General features: G+C 53.5%; 4 protein-coding genes across 4 annotated transcripts; 1 reads left to right on the top strand and 3 right to left on the bottom strand.

Moving 5' to 3' along the window:
• Positions 1 to 1,873: 1,873 nt before the first annotated feature.
• On the top strand, positions 1,874 to 2,558 carry PG998_014715 (uncharacterized protein; the record flags this gene model as incomplete). The annotated part of the gene is made up of 3 exons (XM_066881531.1): positions 1,874 to 1,952; positions 2,001 to 2,224; positions 2,283 to 2,558. The coding sequence occupies 3 exons, from the start codon at positions 1,874 to 1,876 to the stop codon at positions 2,556 to 2,558; spliced, it is 579 nt and encodes a 192-aa protein (XP_066723662.1).
• A 1,194-nt stretch (positions 2,559 to 3,752) lies between these two features.
• PG998_014714 (serine/threonine protein kinase) lies at positions 3,753 to 6,075 on the bottom strand (the record flags this gene model as incomplete). The annotated part of the gene is made up of 2 exons (XM_066881530.1): positions 3,753 to 4,945; positions 5,049 to 6,075. 2 exons carry the CDS (start codon positions 6,073 to 6,075, stop codon positions 3,753 to 3,755), a joined length of 2,220 nt encoding a protein of 739 aa, XP_066723661.1.
• A 13,447-nt stretch (positions 6,076 to 19,522) lies between these two features.
• On the bottom strand, positions 19,523 to 21,136 carry PG998_014713 (hexokinase; the record flags this gene model as incomplete). The annotated part of the gene is made up of 4 exons (XM_066881529.1): positions 19,523 to 20,377; positions 20,431 to 20,578; positions 20,631 to 20,893; positions 20,960 to 21,136. The coding sequence occupies 4 exons, from the start codon at positions 21,134 to 21,136 to the stop codon at positions 19,523 to 19,525; spliced, it is 1,443 nt and encodes a 480-aa protein (XP_066723660.1).
• Positions 21,137 to 24,402: 3,266 nt separating this feature from the next.
• PG998_014712 (Trehalose-phosphatase) lies at positions 24,403 to 26,472 on the bottom strand (the record flags this gene model as incomplete). The annotated part of the gene is made up of 1 exon (XM_066881528.1): positions 24,403 to 26,472. The coding sequence occupies one exon, from the start codon at positions 26,470 to 26,472 to the stop codon at positions 24,403 to 24,405; it is 2,070 nt and encodes a 689-aa protein (XP_066723659.1).
• Positions 26,473 to 26,738: the final 266 nt, after the last annotated feature.

Below are 26,738 nucleotides of genomic sequence, written 5' to 3'. Positions count from 1 at the left end.
AGACGTACCGTAGACGACCTGCCGTATTACAGTATGCAGAAGAAACGGCCCTCGCAACGTTTGTACCGCTTGCCGGCGCCCATTGACATGCTGGTTGCCAGCGGACGTCTGAAAATGGACGTGGCCCATGCCAGAGTACCAAATGCTTCCAGTGGTGGCTGTAGAAGTGCGCTTTCACGGTCGTGCTTGGTCGTTCACACTCGTCAAATTCTTTACTTCCTACGGCCTCCTCGAGAGCCAGTATCTACAATTTAGACGTATGAGATGTCCTCGGTGTCCGCTTGCCACGCCGTGGCTACCGCCATACGGCCCATACGGCCCATACGGCTAGTGACCCTTGCTGTCCACTTCGTGGTAGCTTTTGGCTAGCACGGCTAGCACAAGTTCTAACCGCATGGCTGGACTTCGCCGACGACTCAATTCCGCCGCTTCCAATGTGTATGGGCCCCTCGTGGCTGCCGAAGTGCTTCTGTGGCTCGTTGCTTTGGGCTAGTTCGGTCCGTTCATGAGAGGTAGCAGAAACGCATCTGGTTGTTCTCCCTGGTACTCAAATAGTAGCATGCGCTCCTTGTAACCGAAAGCCTCAATGCAGCTCTTCTGGTTCGTACCTACCAGTGTCGTACATCAGGCGTTTGCCTCTGTTTCTGGCCATGCTACCGAAAGAAACTTCCTGCCCTGGTGGCCTCGTACCTCAAGGTACAGTTGTCAATCAGAGACCGGAGTAGTACGGACGTGACTTAGACGCAGCTCAACTTACGAAGCAGCCTATTGCGTGAGCAGGAAGTACTTCTTCGTAGACGGTTCTAGGCATCTCAAATGTACAGCCTAGACTGGTTAAGCTGCGGTAGGGCAGATGTAGACCTCAGGATGCAGAGCTACTGATGGCGCCGCCGGTCCAAAGGAGCAAAGCCAACACTGCAGCAGATGCAGAGCGAATGGGGATAGAACCGGGCTGAATACTGCCGCGTCCCGTTGTTGGTCGTGGCATATTTGTTGGCTCACACGAGGCACCTCGGGTCCTCCAATTCCCACCGAGTAGTATGCAGGAAGGATATTGGAGGCCGAAACTCTGGTCCGCGGGTCCGTAGTCTCTTATTGAACCTTCCCGAAGTGCGCCGATTTTAAATGGAACTAGACCCTGATGTTCCCACCGCTCCGTTTGTACCGTTCCGGCGCAGAGGGGCAGGCCATCTCAGAGCCAGTGTCATCCAGCGGCTGCTCTGTTTCTGCTGCGTTCCGTCGAGATTCGAATACTCTCCTGGGCTGTTTCCGGTCCTGGCTTCCATCGTTGCGCGCACTGTTGGCGTATTATTGGGTTGCAGAGCCGGAAGAGTAGCAATGGCGCATTAGTGCGACTAGCGGGTCAGGTCCCTTGAACACACCATCATTAGCGTGGCGCCGTTTCGCGACCCCGCGCCTTCAGGGCCAACTGCCCAATCTTCCTGCTGCGCAAGAACTTCTCAAGACACGCCGAAGAGAAGTTGGCTCGGGATCCTCTCGCCAACATGGGTTCGGAACCGGAACAGCAGCTCCCCTGGCGACGCTCGCCCAACTCGAGCTCATTATGTCATCCCCATTTCACACCCGCAAACCAAGCTATATCTAACGTTGCGCGACTCTATTGTAGCTAAGAAACAGCTCTCGCCACTTCCATATCTATAGTCTCGCTCTGCAATGGCAATCTTATGAAGGAAACTGTTACGATTCTAAGGAGTGGCTAGGAAAGCGTTATCTAGTTCTACCGAAATTTAGAACGAGCTGACCAAGCGCTGAGTCCAATGTGTAGACTGTCCATATCGAAGACCTTCCAGGATTTAAGGGCTCGCCGCCGTGAACATGTCAGTATTGAGGGTGTGTGATTGCAACTTAGGCCATGAGTGTTGTGAAAGCCAGTAATTTGGAAAGAAAAAGGTGGCGGATTAGGTCCAGGACGGCGCTTGCTGACCATATCGGTTCGTCGAATGAGATCTATCTTGGGAATAACTTCTAACTTGTTCTAGAACAGCGTATTGGTGTGAGAATTGATCCGTCGGAAGTTCGCTTGATCACCTCCGAAAAGGATGCATACGGTTGGCAGCGACTACCAGAGGCCGAGCCCCTCTTTGCGAAACATCTAAGCGATCATTCAGTGGGAGCGTACAGAAAAATATGTGAAGGTGTCGGACGCACGTTTGAAGCTGTGGTTTCACCGCATCACAATGGTGAGGAAGTCCGCAGCATCAGAGTAAGAGAACTGACATCCCTATGTTTGGAACAGAATATAGTCAGTTAATACGTCACAGAAGACCCCGGGTAATGGTACTTTCACATCACGAATCAACAGCTTGACAGCAGAGATCGATCGGCTAGAGTCAGAGTTGCGGGGCTGCAATGAGTCACTCCAAGCCGAGCGAGATGCTCGTGAGAAGGTCGAGAGCGAACTGGTGAATACGAGAAAGGACTATGATAACCAACGAGTGAAGCTGGATGAAGCAATCTCAATATCGGTACAGCTAGAGCTAGTGAATTCGAGGTACGAAGAAAAGGTACTAAGCATTAGAAAGGCTCTAGAAGAATAACAATGCATTGCAAATAGGATGACTTTTAGGCAACGTCGAATCATCGGGTCACCATCCATTTTGAGGGAAAGCCAGGCGCCAGCATTGATTTGAATAGTTTGTCATGCTGAGTACGAAACCGACCGCCTGTATACTGCAATAGCGCCTATTGGTACAGCAGGCGCCGAACCTGTGGCCGTATACGACATCCCTGGCGATGACGGCGGCACTGTCATTCTCAACAGTCCCACGAGGCAGAAGAGTCAGAGGCAGTTGCCTTCGGATGCCCACACACCACCTATTTGCAGGTAGCCTATCTCCTTTGGCCTGGTGAAAGCGCAGCTACCCCGCCAAAGAAGTCGCTGCGCCCCCCACCAAGAGAGCATTGAACTCAGCAAGTGGTAGCAGAAAGGGGAATTTAGCCTTGCAGCAGGCTGGGCAAAGGTGGATTGAGACAATAATTGTCTAGATGCTCTGATAGCAGTTCTTAATGATGGTTCGAAATTCGTATGCCCATAGCTACGCTGGCCTAAAAGATCAACATTAGTACCGCCAGAAACAAGGGGAAAGAGATTGTGTACCACCTCAAGATATTGATGAGCTCTTCATCATCCATCTTTGGAAGCTCGTGCTTGAAGTCGAGGAGCCGCTTCTTTGTCTGCTCGTTGGCGTTGGGATGGGGATTGATGGAGATGAAGATGCGCCGCGTAGCCGAGGCTGAGAGCCCCGAGACTTCTATAGCGGGGCCGCCTGCATCCGTTTCCTGTGCCAAGATCGTCGGGGACCAGCGTTCCCGTGTCTGTAATGCAGCTCCTCTAATTCCTGGTGCAAGCCGGTGTCGTCCCCAGCTGCCTTGGATTCAGCATTTGGGTAGAGCGCTGCACTGCTGTCGCACATACCCTGCCCCCTTCCAGGTTGGCACTGACTGGGTTTCAGTGCTGTGGGCTGCGAAGCGCCTGCCGTTGCTACCATGCCATTTCCTGTCGCCGCGTCTACGACTCCGAAGCCATTGGCGACATCAACTAGCCCGTTGCTAGCTAGTGCGTCGTATCTTGAAGAGCCATGATCCATAGTAGACCCTGATTCTCTTGACAACCCATGGACTAACTAGTCGTCAATGCAATCAACAACCATTGACACCACCCATAACGCAATCAAAAGGAGAATGAGATCATGATCACGAGCACCTGATTGCCGCTAAGATAACACCGTTGCTTACGAACTGTTTCGTTCCTCACCGGCGCTCATGGTGACCAAAGACCGGGTACTGCCGAGTCTGGCATGAACCAAGTCCGTTTCTTCAAGCGGCACTTTCCACGATCTTTGACAGAGACCCCATAACAGACTGAAATTCTCTTCCAAACTCGTCTGACACTTGCTTCTTGGACGCTTTGCGCTTCCTTTTCGGTTTTGAGACTGTGCGGTGAGGCAAGCGAGCGGTTCGCGACCTCTAAACTCTGCTCGTTCAAAGTCCACAACCATGACGCGGCCAGTAGGCGCATCGAAGAGTATATTACGAGCTTCGGCGTCACGATGGAGGACTCCCAAACGGTGCAACGCCGCAAAAGCACTTGCCACTCCTGCGATGACAGTCTGTTTGTCAACCTGGTCAACGCATCCAAGCAAAGGCCTTCCACCCCAGCTAAGCAGCATGAGGTGGTTGTAAACGCCCCCGTCACAATATTGTGGCAAAGCCAGATCTAGCAATCCAAGGCACACCGGGGTGAATTTCCCTTGAATGTCTCGAATTTGATCGTATATCTTTGTCTCGTGGCACAAACGTAGGCGGTCGGCACTCTCCATGCCCTTGGCGACGAGGGTGTACCCGTAAGACGACAGCCGTACCTTGAAAAGCGAACCAAGCGAGCCAGATATGTAGAGCGGCACACAATCCGCATCAGGGCCACGATCTCGAGCGAGTTGAGAACGGAGAAGAGACAGAAATTTTGATCGAGCAATGTGCCTTTCACCATGATCGTTCGCATTGGGGCAATTCTTGTCGATGGGCCCGGCAGACGCTAGCCCCAACAAACACTGGTGAGTGCAATAAGGCCTATTCTTTATGCTTGTCTGGACTGGCTCGTCGTGCCGTGCTTTCTCCCGACCTTGCCGCCCTTGTTTCTCACGAGACCTAGCAGCCGACGTTCCTGACGGTTTCTGTGCAGGCAGAGCGGGACGGTTTGGACTGGGTGAAGGAGGATCCCTGTTATCATCATCATCTTGACGACGACCTCCCTCCTGGCTTGTCGGCTTGCAGCCAGAACGAGTCTTGATAGGTGAGCGATAGAAGCCTGGCCACGGCCGAGCTTTGTAGGTGTGGTCTCGAGACCGAGGCCCCTTGCGATCCGAGATGGGGATTTTGCTGAGCACATCCTCGTACTCAACGGCCCAAGTGTCCAATTGTGCGGCTGCATCATGCCATGACATGGGGGGGTGGCTCCACGCGGAGGGCTTGTATTATAAAAGAGAAGACCTGTGCGACAGCTGTGCGGTGTAGTCTGTTTTCATCACCATCCATCACATCCAGGCACGGCAAACAAACGGAATAATACACGATTGACGGATCATCAGGGATGTGGAGGAAAACAAAAGCCTCCCCTGTACACACATATCCATATTGAATGCCTTTGCCAATCATGTAGGAGAACAGCTGGGTGATCACTGCGGCAGCAAGAGACCTCGAAGCAAATTCGAAACCCCTGCCATCTTTGTTGATAATGTCTTGCGCTGGTCGTATCTCAGACCGGAGACCTGTGACGAGCTCCTCCTGACTCAGTTTGTGTGGCGCCTTATACTCAATCGCAAGCGTGGGCATATTCCGGCCATCGTCCGGTCTATATATGCAGAACTGGTCTGCCAAGTGGCCCTTTCCCCTCGCTTTGCGTCGAGGTTGGCGCTTAAGGGACTTTGACCTACTGGCTGTTGATCGTGAGCTATCCGCGCTCGTAGATAATTGCTCGAAGGATTCGCTGAGGGCCGTGTCGTCTTGTCCTAGATTTGTGTGGCTTTCGAATGTCACGGTCCCTCGAAGGCTAAGTGTGTTCCGTAACGCCGGGTCCTTATATGCCTCGTCGACCAGTTTCTGGACTGCGTTTTCGACAGTGTCGCGTTCGAAATTGCGCAGCCCAATCTCGCTGCTGATCGGACTGATCAAGGACATGACATATTCGATCTGATGCGGTGATGGGAACAAGCATTTCGAAGATAGCGAGGGACTGCTAGCCAATTGGTTCCAGAACTCTTCTTGCCTGGCTGCAAAGGCGTCCCATGGTACGATGCGTCGAGGATATATTCGGCCAGAGGGGTTGGTCGTGTCGCCTTGAGTGGTCAAGGAACGATCTGTCACAACATCAATGGCTTGATGAAGCTGGTGACATGCTTCGAGGTAATTTGTGAGGTCTTGTGGTTGTGACGATCTTGCAAGTAGTTCGGCATTTTCGCGTCGGCATTGCTCTTCTTCGCGTCGGCGTTGTTCTTCCACGATACGGTCCTCAGCTCGGGCAAGCTGTTCGCGAAGTCTTGCAACTTCGTCGTCCATGGCATGTGGAAAGTGATGTCGTGTTCGGGCTGACGTAGATTGTGTCTCCTCGAGAAGAAAGGCTTTGTTTTGATTTCTCTGCGAACGAGTTCAAAACACTACAAGAGCACAGACCATTGATAATTCCTACCGCACAAGGCGGGCCTGACATCTCGACCAACCTTATCTGCTTCCTTACCATGTCCCTGCGAAACTTTAGGTTAACATGATGCACCAACACATACTCTGCAAATAGGAATTCTGTAAAGAGACGGAAATCTACATATCACAACCCTCCTCCGCTAGCTACCATTGCTTTGTAGTTTCTTCATCAAATCTACAGTACCTTTCCATCCATAGGAGGCGCGGCGCCAGCGCACACAGCCCAGCCAAGCCAGATCACAATTCGAATCTTGTACACATCTTAAGCATCATCAATTCCCTGCAGTCATATGTTAATCGCTTCGTTTCATGGCGGGTGATCCTATTGAAGAGTTGTCAACGTGGGGAAGAACGTCGCGAGGCCGCTCAAACTCTAACCGCTAATTACCAACCCGTCAAGATTGTAAAGGACACCATGGCCGCGATTTCATACCTGCGAAGAGAGCTTTCATTTGTTTTTGATAGACTCAGTAGGATCATCCCATCCAATTTTCGATTCGTTGTGCGGAAGAGTACAAATTCAAAATTTACAACGCTAAATGAACTAGAGGAACCGAGCGTAGCTTTCCAGGGTCACAATGGCCGCTAGGTATTGAATCAAGCGAGCCGATTTCGACTCAGCGCCTCCTAAGCTAGCGCTGAGGCGACGGCCGCCAATGCCAACCAACCCCACAACAGATTCCCAGAGTCCAAACTGCCTCGACCTACACCTTCTCCAAAACATCCCTGATTGCGCCTACGCAACGCAGACAGAGATGCAGTACGAGCGTCCAGTTACGAAGCATGGCAATTGCGCTGCCGAGCGCGCAAAGCGGCTCAAATGATTTCAGGAGTCGATTATGAGCTGGCACGGCCGCCGGCAATGCCCTACGCTGGGTATACTTTACGCCGATTATAAAACCCAGACCCAGGGTTTTGTCCGGTTCAAGGCAATTAGACTCATCGCCCTCGTTTTACACCCCGAAATCGCCATCCAGAAAGCAAGTAGATGCGATCCATGGCAATCTACGGCATGACCGATAGCTGTTACGAATACGATACTAGTGAGGGCGAGGTGTGTGTTACTCCAAGGCCTCTGTCAGAGTCACGCCTTCCGCACCATCATGAAGCTCGACACGTTGTCGACGCCACCGAGGAAATCAGCGCGATATTAATGCAAAAGCTCGAGGCCTTTCAAGAAGACTTGCGGTTATACCAGTGGGAGAAGAGCCGTAGCCGTGATGAGCTGCAAAACATGAAGAACGAGATGATGCAGGAGCTGTGCATGGCCAAGGAACAGATGCTGGAAGAGCTCGCGTCCGCAACGATGGCGAGGATGGAGGGAGTCGAGGCGTGCCTGCCACAGTCGCCATCGGAACCTCGACCGCGACCGCCATCTCCACGACAACCAGGACCTCACGCAGTGCCGGGGAAAGTGACGGAGGATGTGACGGAGGATGTAACGGAGGATGCAACGGAGGCTGCACCAGAGGCGGAGCCGCTGCAGGTGGAGTTGCCGCCAAACGCCAAATTGGCGTCTCAAATCGCGCCGAGCAGACGCTACATGCACGACAAGCGGGAGAAAGACAAAACACGGAAGTCTGGGGAATCGCTACAGCGAAAGGTGCTGGCGCTTGGAGAGATGTGCAATGTGTTCAGCTTGACAATGTACTGGAATATTGTACATGCCCGGATGGAAATGGCCATGTACGTTCCCGGCGGCCAGAAAATCCCCGATCTCGACCAGGTGGTGAGTGTACTTGCTCCTTGGGGCATGTCCCGCGCTGACTGAGCATACTAGGTTCAGAGCCTGCGCGGCCGCCAGGCTCGCGTGACACAACGGGCTCGAGTCTTCCACATGTCGAGGTCAGTGCAAAAGCCGTCTTTCAAATCAAGCGGTCTCCGACTATAGTAGACCGAGTCACGGCTTCTTTGAGAGTACGTTATGTACATTGTGGACGTGTGAGACGTTCTCGCTGCCCGCTTGCGACGCCATAGCTACTATCATATGTACTACTCATACGACCCATACAACTGGTAACACTTGCTATCTTCTTCCGCCGTCCGTTCTGGCTGGCACGAGTTCTGATTCTATGCCTGGACTTCGCCGACGACACGCATTCCAGCTCCCAATGTGTATATCGTCCTAGTAGCTGCCGAAACGTTTCTAGAGCTCTTTGCTTTGGACTAGTTCGTCCCGTTCACGACAGGCAGCCGAAACGCATCTAATTGTTCTCTCGGGTACTCATACAGCATGTGCTCATTGTACAGTACCCCAACTCTTCGATACTGCTCTTCTGGTCCGTACCTACTAGTATCATAAGACGACAACTCAGTCATTTGCATCACTTCCTGACCATGCTACCTGAAGCTACGTCCGGTCCAATTGGGTTCGTACCCCAAGGTACATTCGTCCAATAGAGACCGGTGCAGTACTCGACGGTGTGGCTTTGCCATTGTGCGATGCTAGAGGCTCTCGATTAGGAAGCGCTTTTTCGCAGCCGGCTCAAAGACTGGTTGAGCTGCGGTAGGGCAGATGTAGACCTCAGGATGCAGAGCTACTGATGGCGCCGCCGGTCCAAAGGAGCAAAGCCAACGCTGCAGCAGATGTAGAGCGAATGGGGACGGAACCGGGCTGGATACTGCCGCGTCCCGTTGTTGGTCGTGGCGTACTTGTGTTGGCTCACACAAGCCACCTCGGGGTCTCTCCACTTCCCACCGAGTAGTTGCAGAAAGGATACTGGAGGCCGAAACTGCCATTCTGGTCCGCGGGACCGTAGTCTCTTATTGTACCTTCCCGAAGTGTGCCGATTTCAAATGGACCCAGAGCCTGATGTTCCCACCGCTCCGTTTGTACTGTTCCGGCGCAGGGAGGCAGGTTACCTTGGAGCCAGTGTCATCCAGCGGCTGCTCTCTTTCTGCTGTATTCCGTCGAGATTCAAATACTCTCCTGGGCTGTTTCCGGTCCTGGCTTCCATCATTGCCCGCACCTGTTGGCGTACTATTGGGGTGCAGAGTCGGAAGTAGCAATGGCGCATTAGTGCGACTAGCGGGTCAGGTTCCCTGAACACACTATCGTTAGTGTGGCGCCGTTTCGCGACCCCGCGCCTTCAGGGCCAACTGTCCAATCTTCCTGCTACGCAAGAACTTCTCCTCAAGACACGCCGAAGAGAAGTTGGCTCGGGGTCCTCTCGCCAACATGGGCTCGGAACCGGATCAGCAGCTGCATTGGCGACGTTCGCCCAACTCGAGCTCATCATGTCATCCCCATTTGACACCCGCAAGCCAAGCGTGACTACAGTATATCTACCGTTACGCGGGACGCTATTGAAGCTCCATGGACACCCGGAATATGCTCCAAGAGAGTCCAGCAAGTTACCCGAACCGTATTAGTAGCTAGGCCTCCGTCATGGTCCATACCAAGGCGCAGAAAGACAAGGTTCGCAAGAGCGGCTTGTCGCTGCAGAACAAGACACAAGACCTCGGCCGGTTCTGCGATGTCTTCAGCGCGCTTGCGTACTGGAACCCGACGCACGAGCGGATGGAGACGGCGATGCACGTCCCGCGCGGGCAGCAGGTGCCGGACCTCAACAGGATTGTCCGTCCCCAGTCCCACTTACCGTTCCATCGAGTGTATTCAGCTCTGTTACTAACAGCCGCAGTTTCGACGATCAGCCGCGTGCCATGCGAGACCGAGCCACGGCCGAACGACGCGATCGAGCGGCCAAGTCGAAGCCATCCATTTCGAGGCCCAGGCGGATGCCAACGACGACGCGAATGCCGTTGCTGGCATAGACAGCGATGCGGATGCCGAGCACGGAACCGACCCCAAGTATATTGCAGCAGTTCCCGCTGCCGCGGCGGAGCCTCTGCCTGTCTACGACGTCATCCCCGACGTCATCCCCGACGAGGACGGCGGGACTGTCATTCCCAATAGTCTGATGAGACAGAAGGGTCCGAGGCAGCTGCCTTTGCCGCGAAAGCCGCAAGGTAAGCATGATTCTCGTCTATTGACTACATAGCCGACTGGCCATTGACGCTCATCATACAGTAGGCACTCCAGGTTCCCAACCGACAGTGGAGCGGCAGCCCGCCCGCACCGAGCCCAGCTCCACGACGAACACTGCACCAAATGCCGCGACGAATGCAGGCGCCCGGCCAGCACCCACAAGATACCCCGACCACGGCGCGATGGATGCGTCGCTGCAGAGAGCTGTCCGTTGGAATAGCCGGGTAACGGCCAGAAGACCCTTGGCGCCGATCATGTCGACTCAACCACGGCAGTTCCCTCCCAGAATGGTGGGAAACGGTGTAAAGCTGTCACAGGCAGGCCGTCCAAGAGGGTCTGTGCAGAATGCGGCGAGGCGCACGCCAGACTACTACAAGGACGACAGACGCAAATTGCAGCGGGACACCCTGGCGAAGAAGATGGTAGGAATGCTGGAGGACCTTCAAACGAGTCTCAGCGGCATGCCGTTTGGGTGAAGACGTGGCACATGCTAATACGTCAAATACCACAAGGCAGCCCTGTCTATGCTTATGTGGAAGCATGTTTTCAGCTCTAGTTCAGTAATAAACAACCTAACGTTACACTCGTCCCTCTGCGCTCCCGTGACCCCCTGGTTCTGGCCTCCACGATGATTCTAGTGTGAAGAAATAGTGTGCGACGTACAGCCCACTCCCATTCAAGTCGGATGACTAGAAGAACATCCTTGCGGTAGATGGCAGAAGGACATCCCCAAGGATCACTCCAGATAGCTTTTCTTAGTATCTACACTGACTCGAAGCCAACTACTTGTTTTTCTGGGGTGGTTTTCCTATCATGTTCTTGCGACGGATCTAGATGCAAGGTGTGAGCTGGATTCATTTGATCGTTTCAGTCCTAACTTTAACACCGACGCTAGCATTTCTACGCTAAGATGTAATCCAGGCTCGTCTTTGCCCGACTTTGTATCCCCCATACATCCAAGGAGACCTCGTGCGGCCCTCGGCCCTTGGGCGAAGCTTCGAGCAAGAGACGCTGCCCGAGCAGGATAACCGACGAAAGGACTCCCACATCGAGGCTGAGGACCTCGAGGTCGTTCTGTAGCGGGGCCGTCTGCATCCGTTTCCTGTGCCAGGATCGTCGGGGGCATATTTGGCATCTCTATTGAGGAATCCCCAGCGTCCCCGTCATGGCCATGCAGCCCCTCCATTTCCTGGTGCAAGCCGATGGCATGCCCATTGCCCAAGCTAGACGCATCGGATTCAGGATTTGGGGAGGACCCTGCACTCATGTCGCTTATGTCGCTTATACCCTCCTCCCCGCCGCCTGGCTGGCACCGACCGGCTTCCAGTGTTGTGGGCTGCGAAGCACCTGCCGTTGCTACCATGCCAGTTCCTATCGCTGCGCCTGCAACCTCGAAGCCATTGGCGTCACCAGCCACCGCATCACACATTGGAGAGTCGAGACGCTCATTGCACCACATCGACAATTCTGTCGGCGATCCTGAGGCAACCCGATCGCTGGGCTGATGGGTCGTCAGCACCCCCCTGCTGCACGGCAAAGGATCCATCAATATTGTCCTGCGTCGACGGTGGGCGACCCGTCAAACTTGCCACGGGTTGCGGGCTTGGATGGCCTGATCCTTCACTGCGTTGCCTCTGGGATCGCAGCAGTCGGCCCGCCGAGCCTTGCCTCGTATTTCTGGCCTGGCTTACGTTGAAAGATGGCTTCTGCACTGGCCTCGACGTGCGGAAGACTCGAGCCCGTTGGGTTATGCGGGCCTGCTGGCCGCACAAGCTCCGGACCTAGAATGCTCAGTCAGCGTGGGACATGCCCCAAGGAGCAAATATACTCACCACCTGGTCGAGATCGGGGATTTCCTGGCCTCCGGGAACATACATGGCCATTTCCATCCGGGCATGGACAATGTTCCAGTACATTGTTAAGCTGAACACATTGCACATCTCTCCAAGTGCCAGGACCTTTCGCTGTAGGGATTCCCCAGACTTCCGTGTTTTGTCTGTCTCCCGCTTGTTGTGCATGTAGCGTCTGCTCGGCGCGATTTGAGACGCCAACTTGGCGTTTGGCGGCAACTCCACCTGCAGCGGCTCAGTCTCTGGTGCAGCCTCCGTTACATCCTCCGTCACTTTCCCCGGCACTGCGTGAGGTCCTGGTTGTCGTGGAGATGGCGGTCGGGGTCGAGGTTCCGGTGGCGGCCGTGGCAGGCACGCCTCGACTCCCTCCATCCTCGCCATCGTTGCGGCCGCGAGCTCTTCCAGCATCTGTTCCTTGGCCATGCACAGCTCCTGCATAATCTCGCTCTTCATGTTTTGTAACTCATCCTGGCTACGGCTCTTCTCCCACTGGTATACCCGCAAGTCTTCTTGAAAGCCCTCGATCTTTTGCATCAATAACTCGCTGATTTCCTCGGTGACGTCGAGAACGTGTCGAGCTTCATGATGGTGCAGAAGGCGTGACTCTGACAAATGTTTTGGAGTGACGCACACCTCGCCCTCGCTAGCATCGTATTCGTAACTGTCGATAATGCCGTGGACTGCCATGGATTGCATTTATCTCGCTTTCTGGATGGTGATTTCGGATGTGTAGAACGAGGGCGATAAGACTCATCGCCTTTGAACGGGACGAGACCGCATCGGGGTTTTATAGTCTGCGTGAAGTAGACCCAGCGGAGGGTATGGCCGGCACACGTGCCTGCGCATCATCGGCTCTAACAGAAAACCATTGAAGTCGCTTTGAGCGCTGGCAGCGCAATTGCCATGCTTCGCAACTGGACGCTCGTACTGCATCTCTGTCTGGGTTGCGTAGGCGTAATCAGGGATGCTTTGACGAAGTTGTAGGTCGAGACAGTTTTGACGCGGCGAAATTTGTTGTGGGGTTGGTTGCCATTGGCGGCCGTCGCCTCACTGAGTCGAAATCGGCTCCCTTGATTTAATACCGATTAACGGCTGTTGTGACCCTGAAGAGGCCGAATTGCTCGGCTCCTCTTGTTCTTTTGGCGTTGGAATTTGAGTTTGTATCTTTTGATTCTCATAGGAAGCCTCATCAGGGCGCCGCTTGCCTTAAGGTCTTTCCTAGCAATATATTACGTAGCTGCACATGGAGGATGCAAATTCCTTTGGATCTTTGGTACAGAACCAGAGGAGCAGCTATTGCGGCTCGGCGCCGAGTGGGCCAGGGAGTTCTCTAACTGCGTTTGATGGCTTTGTCTTGCGCTAGTTTGCGCCTAAGCGTATGCGCGGAGACCAAGTCACCGTGGTGAAAGGTAAACACCACTCTCCTTCTCGTCATCACCACTTCCTTTCGCACCTGCCCTGCCTTAATCAACCAACCGGCCATTGCACTTATTATTATTGGCCGTTTATGTCACGGCGTAAAAGGTTACTTTTTAGGTTTGCTTCTGGTAATTCACCATGTCCGTCTGAAGAAAGTGAAGGGTCTTTCTTCCGCACTCTCAACGATCATCCTTGACAGCGAGGATTTGCCGATCAACCCCGCAGCTTTACTACGATCCCCAATGTCTGACCCGGAGATTGCGCAGCTCCGACGCGAAATCGAAGAGCTCACGCGCGCGAGAGAGGCGGCAGAGGCACGAGAGAAACAAGAGCGACGCGAGAAGGAACAAGAGCGACGCGAGAGGGAGGCGGCAGAGGCACGAGAGGAACGAGAGCGACGCGAGAAGGAACAAGAGCGACGCGAGAGGGAGGCGGCAGAGGCACGAGAGGAACGAGAGCGACGCGAGAAGGAGCAGCTCAGACACGAAAACCAACCGACTACGCTGGATGAATACCTATGGAACTGCCACACCCTCCTCTATAAAATCTTCAAGCGCGCCGACAAATCTGTATCTTCCACGGGATTCACAAAAGTCGACGGCAAGTTCTACCCGAAATGGCTTCGTCCTTGGACCCCGTTTACCGACTCTCTCCGCCAAGAACAGTTTGACGTCATCGTGGACGCCTGTGGAGGTGAGCGACTCTTCCACCAAGAAAGCACAACCCGAGACATAGGAAGCACCAATTCCCACAAGCTGGCGGGCAACGAGAACGCGGTCGCTTCTTTTGAAAAGGTCGCAGTCGAGGACCCTGTCTTTGCTATTCTCCGGCATTTGGGTGGCCAGGAAGCCATACGTGCGAAATACGGATTCAGCCGGCTACGGTTCAGCGACAACAATCGCGAAATCACGCACGCGAGCGGCGGAACCCCACTGCCGAACGAGGACCTCGATACCGAAGAGCCAGAGCGGCGGAGGGCCGGGCCGAACAAACGAGCAGCATCCGAGCTGAGAAGGAAGCCTCGATCGACAAACCCGGATGGAGCCGGGCTCCGAACGCGGCCCGGCGGGGACGAAAGCCTGGCGTTTGTCTATGACTACAAGGCCGCTCACAAAATGGCGGCCGATCATGTGAAGCTGGCCATTGCGAAGGAAACCTTGTTTATGGAAGTCGTTGAACAAGTGAATAGGACTACGTCGAGGACGGGTGCCGGGCGAGATCAATTTGAAGCCGAAGCACGGCTGGCCATGGCGCTCACCCAAGTCTTTGACTACATGGTCACCTACGGGGTTGGGTATGGCTATGTGGCAGCGGGCGAGTCGCTGCTGCTACTCCACGTCGACCGGGCCGATCCACAAACGCTGTTCTGCCACCCGTGTGTGCCCAGCGAGGATGTGGACGACACATCGTGCGAAAACTGGGCGAACCAACGGATCTACACGGCCGTGGCGCAGCTCAGCAGCTTTTGTCTGTTGAGTCTCCAATCAGATGCGCTTCAGGGACCTTTTCTCGACGCCGCTCTGGAGAGCGCGAAGGCGGTCTTGAAGACATGGGCAGAGCCGTACGAGGATGCCGCGCAGTTTTCCGCAGAGGAGACGGAGTCGTCGCAGGCGGCGTCATCGTCCCCTGCACGACGAGCCGATCCAGATTTTGTGCCCGACGAAAGCCCTATTGGCCGGAAAGTCGCCTTGCGGCCGAGGTCGTCCTGTAGGCCACCAGCGTCGTCTCGCCAGGATGACGAGGGCGAGGACGAGGACGAGGACGGGTCGGAAGATGACTTGCCGCCGCCGTGGACAAGGCCGGTGGAGAAGCGGAAGGGCGGCCCATCGCATAGCAGCTCCGAGGAAGATGAGACGCGCCACTCGGCGCCTACGCGGCAATACTGCTCGCAGGCGTGCCTGCTGGGCCTCAAGAGGGGCCGGGCCCTCGACGACAGCTGCCCGAATGTGCTCGCGCATCGTGTCGCGGGCGGAGATGGCCTGCGGCACCCTGTCACGGCCGACGAGTTCACACGCCTGGTCAGTGAGCAGCTGCGCGACAGTCCATACCAAGGTTGCCTAGGGCTAGGTGGGTGGGGTAAGAGGGGTGCGACAGGCGTGCTGTTCAAAGTGGAACTTGGAAGATACGGCTACACCTTTGTCGGCAAGGGGACACTGTCGGGTGGCCTCGAGCAGCTGCAGCACGAATGCCGGGTCTACGCGCGGCTGGCGACGCTCGAGGGCTGGGTGGTGCCTGTGCACCTGGGCCTGGTGCACCTGGATTGGGGGTACGTGCTACCGGGGGGGGAGGAGGGTGGTGCACATGATGCTCATGTCGTGGGGCGGCGAGACAGCGGCGGACGCGGGCATGGTGGCGGCGGAGCTGGAGGCGCAGAGGCGTCGCTCGTCGGAGGCGGTGTGGGCGGCGGGGGTGGACCACGGCGACTTGCGCGATGCCAACCTGCTGTGGAACGTGGAGCGCGGGCGTGTTATGGTGATTGACTTTGACCAAGCCGTCCTCCGGCCAGCACCCAAACACCGGCAGGTGTCTGCGGTCCGGAGGAAGAGGAAGCATGGTGCGGATCGGCTCGAGGGTTGTTCTCGGAAGCGTGGCCTGCTCTACAATCGCCTGCAGCCGGCGTAGATGGCGCAGAAGGAAGCTTCGAGGCGAATGCCGAGCTGCGAACCAAGAAATAAACTCAATACATTTTGGTACCTCTCTCACGTGCGATGTGAAATATGGAATACAAGTGGGCGCCAGTGCCTTAGGCCGCGTGCTTTCTACCGTCGTCCCCTTTGCCGCATATCCCATTGCGCTGGGGCGATCATCAGTCGATGTTCTGTCAGCCGGTATCCTGGGGGGGTGACCTGCTTGAGTCAAACCGAGGACGTTGGATGGCATGCTGCATGCCTTCGGGGAATGAGCAGTAGAGAAGAGAGGGTTGCTAGAGATGAGAGCTGCTGCATGATCCTTCACATGGTTGGTCCGCCCAGTATCTACTTCGCAATTCTTCCCTCGCCGAGCCATACTCAGCAGGTCCCGGTTCCTCTAGGCACATCGACAGTCAGGCATATCACGAAAGTCAGCAGGGACATATCAAAAGTGAATAGACGCTCAGTCTTGTTCGCTTAGGGTCGCGTACACCTTCATTCCCAACTAGTGCCCAGTCCTGCTCTGTTCAGTGTCTCCTCGTACTCATCCTCTTTCCTACACTTGACTCCTTTTTGATTCCCGATCTCCTTTCGCATTTTCGGCAAGTGGTCCAGTAGAGCTACTGCGTTACCTTGCAACGACTTATGACTAGAGTTCGTCCACCCTCTCCCATCCTCATCCATCTTCTGTGAACGTCTCGTTAGAGAAAATGCAGTGCTACTAAATGTGGCAGCCGTACCTGTGCATTTTCAAATGCGTCTAGTTTCTTCTTGTAATCCCCCAAAGCAACGTTCGTGTTAATCTGTTGTGCCTTGTGTAGGCTCTCGAAGGGAAATGAGCATCTCCTTTGAGCTTCGGCAGATGCCATCGGAGTGGATTTGGGGGGATATCACTGGAGAGTATCACACAAAGACGGCGTGATACACACACACACACACTTCTATTACGCCCGGGCTCAGCCCCTAAAGGGCAACTATCGCTTGTAATTACATGAACTTTTCCTCGCTTCTGTCAGCACTCCTTAAGGCCCTCACACAGACGTGCATTTCAATCTTGTCGTCATACTTATTAGGCCACCAGACATCCCTGTAACACCAAACAGTTAATCGGTAGCAAACCGGCTTGGAGGTAGTGTTTCCAAGTGTTCAGCGTCCTATCTTAGGCGGCTGAAGCAAGACCTGCTGGGTTAGCATAAATACAGAGGTGTCCAACTCAATCCTATACTGGCGATATCAAATCAGCTAGCTGGCGCTGGCTTCTGCTTCCTCCCCTACTCGTTCCCGAAGCCGGCCTGTCGCTATGGCATATCGAATGGTCGCCCGGACGGCATCCAGGTCTGGCTTCCACTTATCGTTGTCGTTCTTCCTTTTGCCTCCAAGGTATTACGAGAGGCTCCCTCGTCCTGTCTCAGTACATTGTAGTAATTCTGTGCGCTGAGATTTCGATCGGGTGCATCGGAATAGAAAGTGCTCGACTGTCTCCCTTGCGTGTCCACATGCGCATTCTGCTGACGGGGCTGCTCCTATCTGGTATAGGTGGTAGTTTAGTCGCGCCATGCCTGTTCGCAGCTGGGCCAGTGTGTTCACTTCGTGGTGAGAGAGGGTGTCCTATAACGAGCGTGTGTGACGTCCTGGCAGTGCCGCGTCGATTCTTTTCGAGAAGGCCCCGACCTTGTCGGGTAGCCTCTTGCCTGCATCCAGCTTCTTCCTGGCGTTGTGAAATGTCGTAGACTTCGTTCGGAATGCTTTCGTCGGTGGTACGCAGCCTGGCATGGTGCTTCGTTGGGCCGCATGCTTGGCCATACGTGCCAGCTCAAAGCTGTCCTCCTCTGCTTCAGATCTCCATACCACTATAGCTTTGTTTCTCCTCTTTCTCAACTTGTCGATCTCTTTATAGATGCGAACCACCTCCGCTTGACCTGACTGTTGTCAGGGTCGTCTAAGTGACAGGACAGCCGCCTTGTTGCTGCTGAAGATGGCTATGGTGCGACTGGCCCTGCCCTTGCCGGGCAGCCACTCCACTGCTCTGGCTATAGCTGACAGTTCTGCTGTGTACGGATTCTGTTCATCCATAGGGGCTAGTGTTGCTGATTGCATGGTAAGGGCATCCGTCGTTCTGGTCGAGTATGGCAAGTGAGCTATTACACCTGCGCCTACGAGCCCGTTCTTGGACGAGCTGCTCGTAGCGAGGCGAACGACCCAGCTTGTGCCGGCTAGTTCGTCGGCCTTTTCGTTGTCTTCTGTTATCGTCTTCACCGGTTTGATCTAGGGTGCTATCGCGAAGGGTTTGATCACTTCCATCCTGTCCACCGGGATATGTCGGTGCTCTTGGGCTAGCTGCTGCATCGGCGATACGAATCTCGTGAACATCTGGAACCCGATTTTCCGCATAGGGTGTGTCTTCTGCAGTGCGCAAATGTCGATCCATAGCTTCAGGGCCCTTCGAGCGAACCTGTTTTGGCTGACGGTATGCTGGCTTCGGCCTCGGCTACCGCCGTAGCCACATTGCTAAACGTTCCCAGAATGCTCTGGACTCCTACCCTCTGGATCCTGTTGACCGTCCTCATCTTCCTTGTCCCGCATGCATATCGCCAGGTGTTCGACGCGTAGTCTAGTACTGGGGCTACCATCGCCGTGAACAACTGTCTGGCTGTCGACGGTGGGAGACCCTTCAGTCGTCTCAGCTCGATGGCTGCCTCTAGTGCTCTGCTGGATGCTTCGGCTATGTGTTACTTAAATCGGAGTTCGGAATCCATTGTAACTCCGAGGATCTTCACCTCCTCTCGGGACTGGACCGTCTGCCCGTTAATGACAAAAGGATGCTTGCGTCAGTCTATGCAAGCTGCGAGGGTGTATCAGCGAGCTCGAGAGGAACGGCATTACTTGTAGCAAGTCCTTCCACGGGGACAACGTACATACTGACTCCCGAGGAAGCCGGAGTAAAGGATTTGATGAGCGTGGACGACCAGGCACGATTGCGGAAGCGCACTTCTACCGCCAACAGCACTGGATGCATTCGATACTCTGGCTATGGTCCAGGTCCGTTTTCAGACGTCCGCTGGTAGACAGCATGCCAATGGGTGTCGGTAGGCGGTACACGCGTTGTGGGAGCCGTTTCTTCAGTACATACTGTAATACAGTACGCATGTACAGGCGTCCGGTTAGGCTATGACAACCACATACTCAGCCTGTAATGCAGTCAGAGTACCCAAGCGGACAAGTGCCCTGTGAGCTGCTTTCTTCAAATTTCCTTCTGAAAGCTATCTTTTACCCTGCTATCGTTCATGCAACTGCCAATGCAGCTCGTACGTTGATCGTCAAGTTCATTAATGTCTTCCTTATCTGGTAAGTTTACACCAATCATCAATCATCAATCATCATGCTAGGCATCAGAAGTCTCTACCTTAGCCAAAAATCCCTCATTTGGTGCTACCTTCGAACTGGATACCCTCCGTCCGACCTTCGTTCTTTCGCCTGACGGTCATGGCCGAAATGACAGCCGCACCGATGCCACTACCGTCCTCCGCTTTCGTCATAATGATGGGGTCCTCGGTGCGGTCGCTCGGCCAGTCTAGGACCTCCGCCATGGCCTGTCTCCATCGATTCTTGAACCCAGGGTGCTTGAGCGCCACAGAACCATCCGCTGCGACGTGGCCTTCGGTAAGGCCCTTCTTCTTGATGATCGCAGCAATACCGGTCGAGCAGAGCCGGGCACCACGTGTTGCGATAGCCTCTGCGATCCTCCGAGACACAATCAGCTCTTCCCGCCCCGCTTTGAGCTTCAAAGTCTTCTTGTAACGCGCGACTATTTGCTCGTCGGTCTCGTGCTCCATACCGGACAGGAACTCCGTGTCGAGCTTGAAGGCCTGGTTCAGCTTGTCGAATCCCTCTTGACCCTTGAAGATCAGGTTCTGTTCGTACAGGTCAAGCATGGCAAGACGGAAGATCTCGCCTAGATACAGGCCTGCGCTCATCTTCTCGAAGGCCTGCTGGTCTGGTCGCGCCGACTCTCGGCAGATCTCAATGTCGTACTTGGTTCTCGGCAAGACCTGGTGCGAGTTATCAAAAGCGCCGTATTCGCAGTTGATGGCGATCATGGTGTCGTCGGGCAGCGAAGTCTTCAGCTTTGGTATCGAGCCAACGTTCTCCATGTAGGCAGCGTTGCATCCCGTGCCGAAGATACCACCGACGATCGTCTGCGGGTCAAGGTATGCTGATGCGATCATGGCGCCAGTTGTGTCGTTGATCACGGATACCAGCTTTACTGGCAGTCTCTAGGTTGTGTCAGTAACATGCGACCCAGTAGGTTGTGGGCTTGGTGACTTACATGTTTTTCCAAGTTGGCCCGGAACTGTTTCGCGATATCTTCACCTTCCATCCCCTTGATATCAAAGCCCTTTGTCCAGGTCTTCAATTCTCCGTGGTTAATGTAATCTTGTTCCAGCGGGAAAGAAAAAGTGAAGCCTAAGGGTAACCTGGTTCGCATTAGCTCCCCGCAGAACTCCGAGTCAGAGCGCTCACACTTACGGTTCCGCGCTGCCGTCATGCAGCTTGAATTCCTTGATGAATTCCTCAATGGAAACGGATATCATGGTCCAGAGCTCCTCAGACGTTGACGTCTTGATGGCGGCGGGGAGATAGTAGCGCTTCTGCTCCATTTCGGTGGGTTTCTCGTTCGTTTTCAAGGTAATCCAACATATCCGTAGGTTTGTGCCACCAAGATCGATGACTAGGAAGGACCCCTCCTCCTTGCCTGTCGGATAACCCAATACCCATGTCACTTCCATGGCCTTATTATTTCATATCTTCGTCAGTTCACATCCTCTTTGGGTTCTGGGTGCGTGGGGAATACACACCAAATTCTGTCGTGGCTTTTCCAGCCCCTCGCGGAGCTCCTCCCCAAACCTCTCTGTGATCTTCTTCAGCATCACTGTGTCTAACGTGAAGTCAGACTCGATGCGTGTTAACTCCTTTCTGAGGTCCGCCGGAAGACTCTCGACGTCCGCCGGCGAAGTATCAGGGCCAACAGCCATACTGGGCAATGTTGGTTCTTCGAACGAAGTCGCTATATCGTCTCTACTGTGTGTTCTTTGGGGTTTTCGGTAGATGTTGAGATATGTTCGTCTTTCGCGATCGGTTTGAATTCAACTAGGTTTCTTCACTTTGGCAGGGTGGTAACAGACAGCTACGTGTCTCCCAGGGCCCGTAGGAGCCGCAGCGGCCTTTATCAATCTATCTTTCAGCACTATCATGCGACTTCTGCCTTGACTTTTCTTCTCGGCGGAATTGTCATGGCAACACTTGTATTATTAAAATAAAAGCTTTCTGTTGGTATCGCATCTGTCTGTATGACGTCAAAACACTAGGCTGTCAAACTTATGGTCCTGCGTTCCCGCTGCAGAACCCACTACTTCGGGAAGCGTGGGCTGCGCAGATGTCGGTGGGGGCCGGGCGGGTTACGCCGTCTCGAACCATTCACTGGCCTTTATCTCATATTTCTGTTCGGCAATAATTCCGTGAGAACCAATGAAGCGCATAGCCGCTATACTAACCAATGCCCCTAATTCTCGATTAAGGTAGGCGACAGACCCATTCATTCATCAAATTCTCCACGCTGTAGTGGTGATGGGGCGATGGGCTATGCTGTTGCTGCTTGATTTGATGGTTTCGGCCTTAGCATTGACACCCTGATGCATCCTGCTCCAGTCGGCCCATCCCTGGATGAGTTGTTGTCAGCCACTTCCGGAGGTTTCACTCCGTGTATTCCTGCTCGCCTCATGAATACCGGAAACAGAAGCCATTCCTGCTTATCATTCTCAAAAAGCACAAGTCAAGGCTCTACACAAGTCAGATATCAATCCGTTCATTAGTTACCCAATCCTGAGGCGCGAATCTGGAGGTAATTACTTGGAGAACCGGAGGGGGTTTCGAGCACGACGGAGATAGCTTCGCGGATAGAGCCTCGGAGTGAATTGAACTATGCTGCTGGCCTGGTGGGACTTTCTAAAGTCTCCGTACTGCGCGACCACCGAGATGAGGGTCAAGTAGTTGCCGAACTAGCCTTGAAGCGGGGAACTGAATAGGTAGTCCCGAAGCCGTTGGATGCGATATACAAGTGAACACAGAACGCCCTCTTCCCCTTCACATCTAGAAACTTCTCTTCGCTTCCCAGCGTTTCTGATGCTCTTGGATGGTTGCTATCATGTCACCGATGCCGGCCTTAACATAATACTTATGAAAGTGACTGCAACCCATGACTGCGAAAAGCTAGTATGGCTAGCGACTGTTCCTATGACCTTGGTTACATACACCGGCGCGACGCACGTATCTAATATTGGAAGTCGCAATGGATTACCAAAGAGCGGCTGAACGGGGTTCACTACTGATATCGATAAGGTACCGTCCCTTTGCTCACCTCACCAGACCATTAATCAGGAATTCCATTTCGCATTTGTTGGCGATGCTTCTACCGCCTCTTTCGTGCTACTGTAATTAGTGCTACACGACAGAGCAATCAACCCAGTTATACCTGCCTGGTCCACTCGGCGCTGGGCCGTAATAGCTGCTTTTCTGTTTCTATACCTAACTTAAGGAGTTTTGTGACAAGGGGCAATAAGGGCCTGGTTCTGATTCGGCTAATAATTGACTATGACACTTCTAGGGGCTCTTTCTGTTTGTCCTTCCTCTCTTTCTAGGAGGGTGATTCGTCAGGCTTATATACACCTTGTCTGAAATCCTCCAGACATCACTTTTTGTCCCTTAGCCGCCATACCCTTCAGGAATGCAGTTATCTGCTGGGCCGGTATGCATGCCTTGTTGGCATGCGTGTGACATTTGGATCCGTTTTTGGTGCATGGCAACTACATACGATAGGCTACAAGAAGTTCCCCGAAGGTCGTGCGCATAAGATCATTTCTGTGTCGCTCAGTTCAAGGGACACTTTTGTCAATTGGCAAACAGTGGATGGCGCATTATGGACCCTAAGTCAAATTTTGGAAGGCCGATGCTTGTCACGGATATGAACTGGAAAGTAGCCTTGTCAACCTGCTTCTGATGCATCCTTAGATTATTAACAAGGAGACGGTTGAGATAGTGGACCACGTTGTGATTAACAAGCGTTAGAGCGATCCGTCCTCTTGGCTGACGCAGATCCCTTGAGCGGCACCTTTTTCGATCAGGTGTACAGCTTGAGACAAGGAGTATCGCCATGACATCTCGTGTTTTAGCGACAGAACTTTAGCTAGTAACGATGCCGCCGATCCCATAAGTATACAATTATGCACCTGCAGCATTTGACATCACTCTTCAAAAACTTATCCTTCATCATTCTTTCTCTAGTATTTACTGGCAGCAGCAATGCGATTCTTTTCTCTCATGATATTGGTGGAGCACCCAGAGGAGCCTACCCGAGCTCTGTCCCACCTAGGCTTCTTGACAGTCTGTTGCCTAGACAGCTTTGGCGTTGGCGTTGGCACTACAGGCTCAACGATATGACTACTGAGCGTCTCTGAAGCCTGTGGAGAGCAGGCCAGCCACGGCGGTTGGTCATTCAGATATCTGATATAGATGTGGCGGCTTACGGAAGATAAAATCTCCCATGGTTGCCATCGTTGGAGTTATTCGATCTCCTCCAACTTGACAATATGCTGTTGTTCAGTAGGTAAAGCGAAGAATTGCTGAGGTACATGTATGCAAGAAGTAGTGTTGAGGAAGCAGAGCTTCCCATTTCGAGTTTGATTCAGAGTTAGCAGGGTTGCGCCGGCGAAGTTGCGAATAGCCACATTTTACTTATATAATTTATTCACCCACGTGTAAAACCACCTGAGTACTTTTATTGCTAGTCTACCCATCCACTAGAGCCGCTATTGCGTTGAAGCTGCTCGTCTAATGGACCCCTACAGTCGAGGCCAACAGATCTCAGGGCCGGGAACAGCTCATGACACTTTTCGAGCTGATGCGGCAGAAAGAGAGTACAGTATGCTACCGGATGATTCTAATACCATTGTGATTTGGTGCGCTACGTCGGATATGATGCAATACAAGGGAATCGGTTGGGGATTGTAGACTACAACCGGGCGAACCAAACAGTTACTTGGGTCTCCCCAATGCCACTTCAAGGCCCAGAAACAAAACTTGCGACAGTAAAAATACTAGCTTACCGGCCGCACATAGGGCCTAAACCTCTTATCTAATACTAGGCCTATGACACGAAGTATAGACAATCACGGGTTAATTGACGTCTGAACCTGCTATCCCACCAGGTAACGAAATATGCGGCGACAAAACCGGAAGGGCCACTTTAGTTCCTTGCTAATACGTCAACCAGACCGAAGAGAAATTGAGCGATCCAACTCCGGACGTTATGCTCGGCAACATGGTTATAGAGCTGCTTTTGCACGAGCTGCCGCTGATCGCTTGGCATTGTAAGCGCATGGTCTATTTTCTTAGCCACGGCGCTAAGATCCCAAGGGTTGATATGAATTGCACCGGGAAGAAACCCAGCTGTGCCACTGAACTCAGATAGAATCAAGGGGCCGTGGCTTTCACGCTGGCAGACGACATACTCCAAGCTGGTCGTGTTCAGGCCGTCTCGTACAGAGGTAATCAAGCCAATATCGGCAGCTCTCAGTAGGGCAAAGTACTCCTCCTGGCTCAAATACTGGGGATAGTGCTGGACAGGCGAGTAAGTGAGACTGCCCTTGCTGCCATTGATCCGCGTCACCAACTCGTTGACACGGCTGGTGACCTTGTTCTCTGAATCGTCTTCAGTATTCTTCGGTGATGTAACTTGGATGAGAACCACCTTTTCTCGCCAGTGAGGGTATAGTTCCAGGAATCGCTCAAAAGCCATGAGCTTCTGGGTTACGCCGTGGGAACTATCTAACCGGTCACGACCCACGATTATTTTCTTTCCCTTGTAGATCTTTTTCAGGTCGTTGTGAGCTTTGTCTACCGAGCCACTCCAAGCGAGTTGCTGCACTTTAGCGAAATCAATGCCAATGGGGAAGACCCCAACTTCAACTCGACTTCCATACACGTCAACGCCAAAAGAGTCGGATGGGAAACCGAGGATACGCGTGCAGCAATTCAAGAAATGACGCGAGTAACTGTATGACTGGAATCCAACCAAGTTGGCGCCGAGAACACCTTGCAAGACCTCCTTTCGTCTGGGTAGACAGCGTAGAAACTCGCTAGTGGGGAATGGGGTGTGTAAATAAAATGAGATGTACATGTTGGGTGCTCTCTGGCGGAGCATGCTGGGAAGGAGCATGAGATAGAAATCATGAATGACAACGACGTCACCATGTTTGTAAACATCCATAATCTTGTCGGCAAACTTGAGATTCATCCTGTAGTAGTCGGTCCATTGCATGCGCTCAAGTCTTCCGTCTGTCGGCTCATGCTGCCTGTAATGAAAAAGAGCGTATAGCTCATGTTCGGCGTATCGTCTCCACCGGCTCTGGTCTTTCAGGGTAATACCATCGGCCGTCATTTCCTCATCGTCAGCAAGCCAGATCGGAATGCTCTTCATCCGCTTGTCATGAGAAAGCTGCTGCTCAAGTGATACTTGGTGGTCGGTAGACATGAACATGCCGTCCTGAAGAGGCTGTGCGGGCGGGGCGTTACTATCGATGGGAACAGGTGCCGAGAGCGGGTTAAGACTAGGCATATTGGCCGTGATTCCCGGATGCGCAACGGGCGGCGAAAGGGAAACGTAACTTGTCTCGATCTCGCCCGTCCACCCCACCACGGTGTGTTCCCATGGCGATTCGTCAGAAGAAAGATAGGATAATGCGTCGAAGAGGGTAGATTGGCCTCGTCTTAGACCTAAGTTCCAGTCCCCAGGCTGGTTATATTTGAGCGCATAAGGCAAAGTGAAAGTGGCCGAAATGAGGTTTCCGGTAAGAGCCAGTTCTGGCACCGCGGCTTGCATCTGGCTGATAGATTCCCAATGTCCCTTGGATGACAAGCTCAGACGCCGTAGCACTTCCTGATCTGGCGTTACACTTCTGGCAGCTTGGGTGGGAGAGGAGTGGACCCCCGCACCGGGTAGCTCACTAAGTGATTCTAATGGCGAGCGACCGAGAGTCTGGCTATCCCGCCTGTCATGATGGGCCGGACCAGACGTGAAGTACCCCGGAGTAGTACGCCTGCCCTTTTTACTATGCTTTTCATCTGGTGACTGATAGGTAGTTAGGTGGATACCGGGAGTAACAGGAACTTTCGTAACGGACGGGCGCTCGTGAGGAGGAAGCCCAGATTCGGATCGATCCAGCCACGAAGGTCGGGGAGAGTATGGTGCTTTGCTTCCCTCAATGGCATCTCGCAACCTGCCGTTTGAAGTGGGTCCTGTACTTTGATCAGCCATAGTTTGGCTTCGGCTTTCAACTACTTCGAGACTGGAATGATGCCCAGAGCGGTAACAGCAGGAGAAAGGCACGGACAGGAAGGCGGATAGGTAACCGGTAACGTAGATCCAAATTTTGGCGGTAGTAACAGGGTTGTGCGGGATTGACGGTGAAACTTGGTTGCCCGTATCCGGTGGCTGACGTCTCACCAGCGTCGAGTGTTCGAAGGAGGAAGTTGTCACTATTCCAAGTGCACGGCAGTCGAAGAAGACTATTGAGCAAGTAT

Source organism: Apiospora kogelbergensis (genome assembly GCF_038363985.1).
Source record: "Apiospora kogelbergensis strain CBS 113332 chromosome Unknown utg000012l_segment0_segment0, whole genome shotgun sequence".
NCBI classification, from domain to species: domain Eukaryota; kingdom Fungi; phylum Ascomycota; class Sordariomycetes; order Amphisphaeriales; family Apiosporaceae; genus Apiospora; species Apiospora kogelbergensis.
This window is presented reverse-complemented; position numbering and strand designations above follow the sequence as displayed.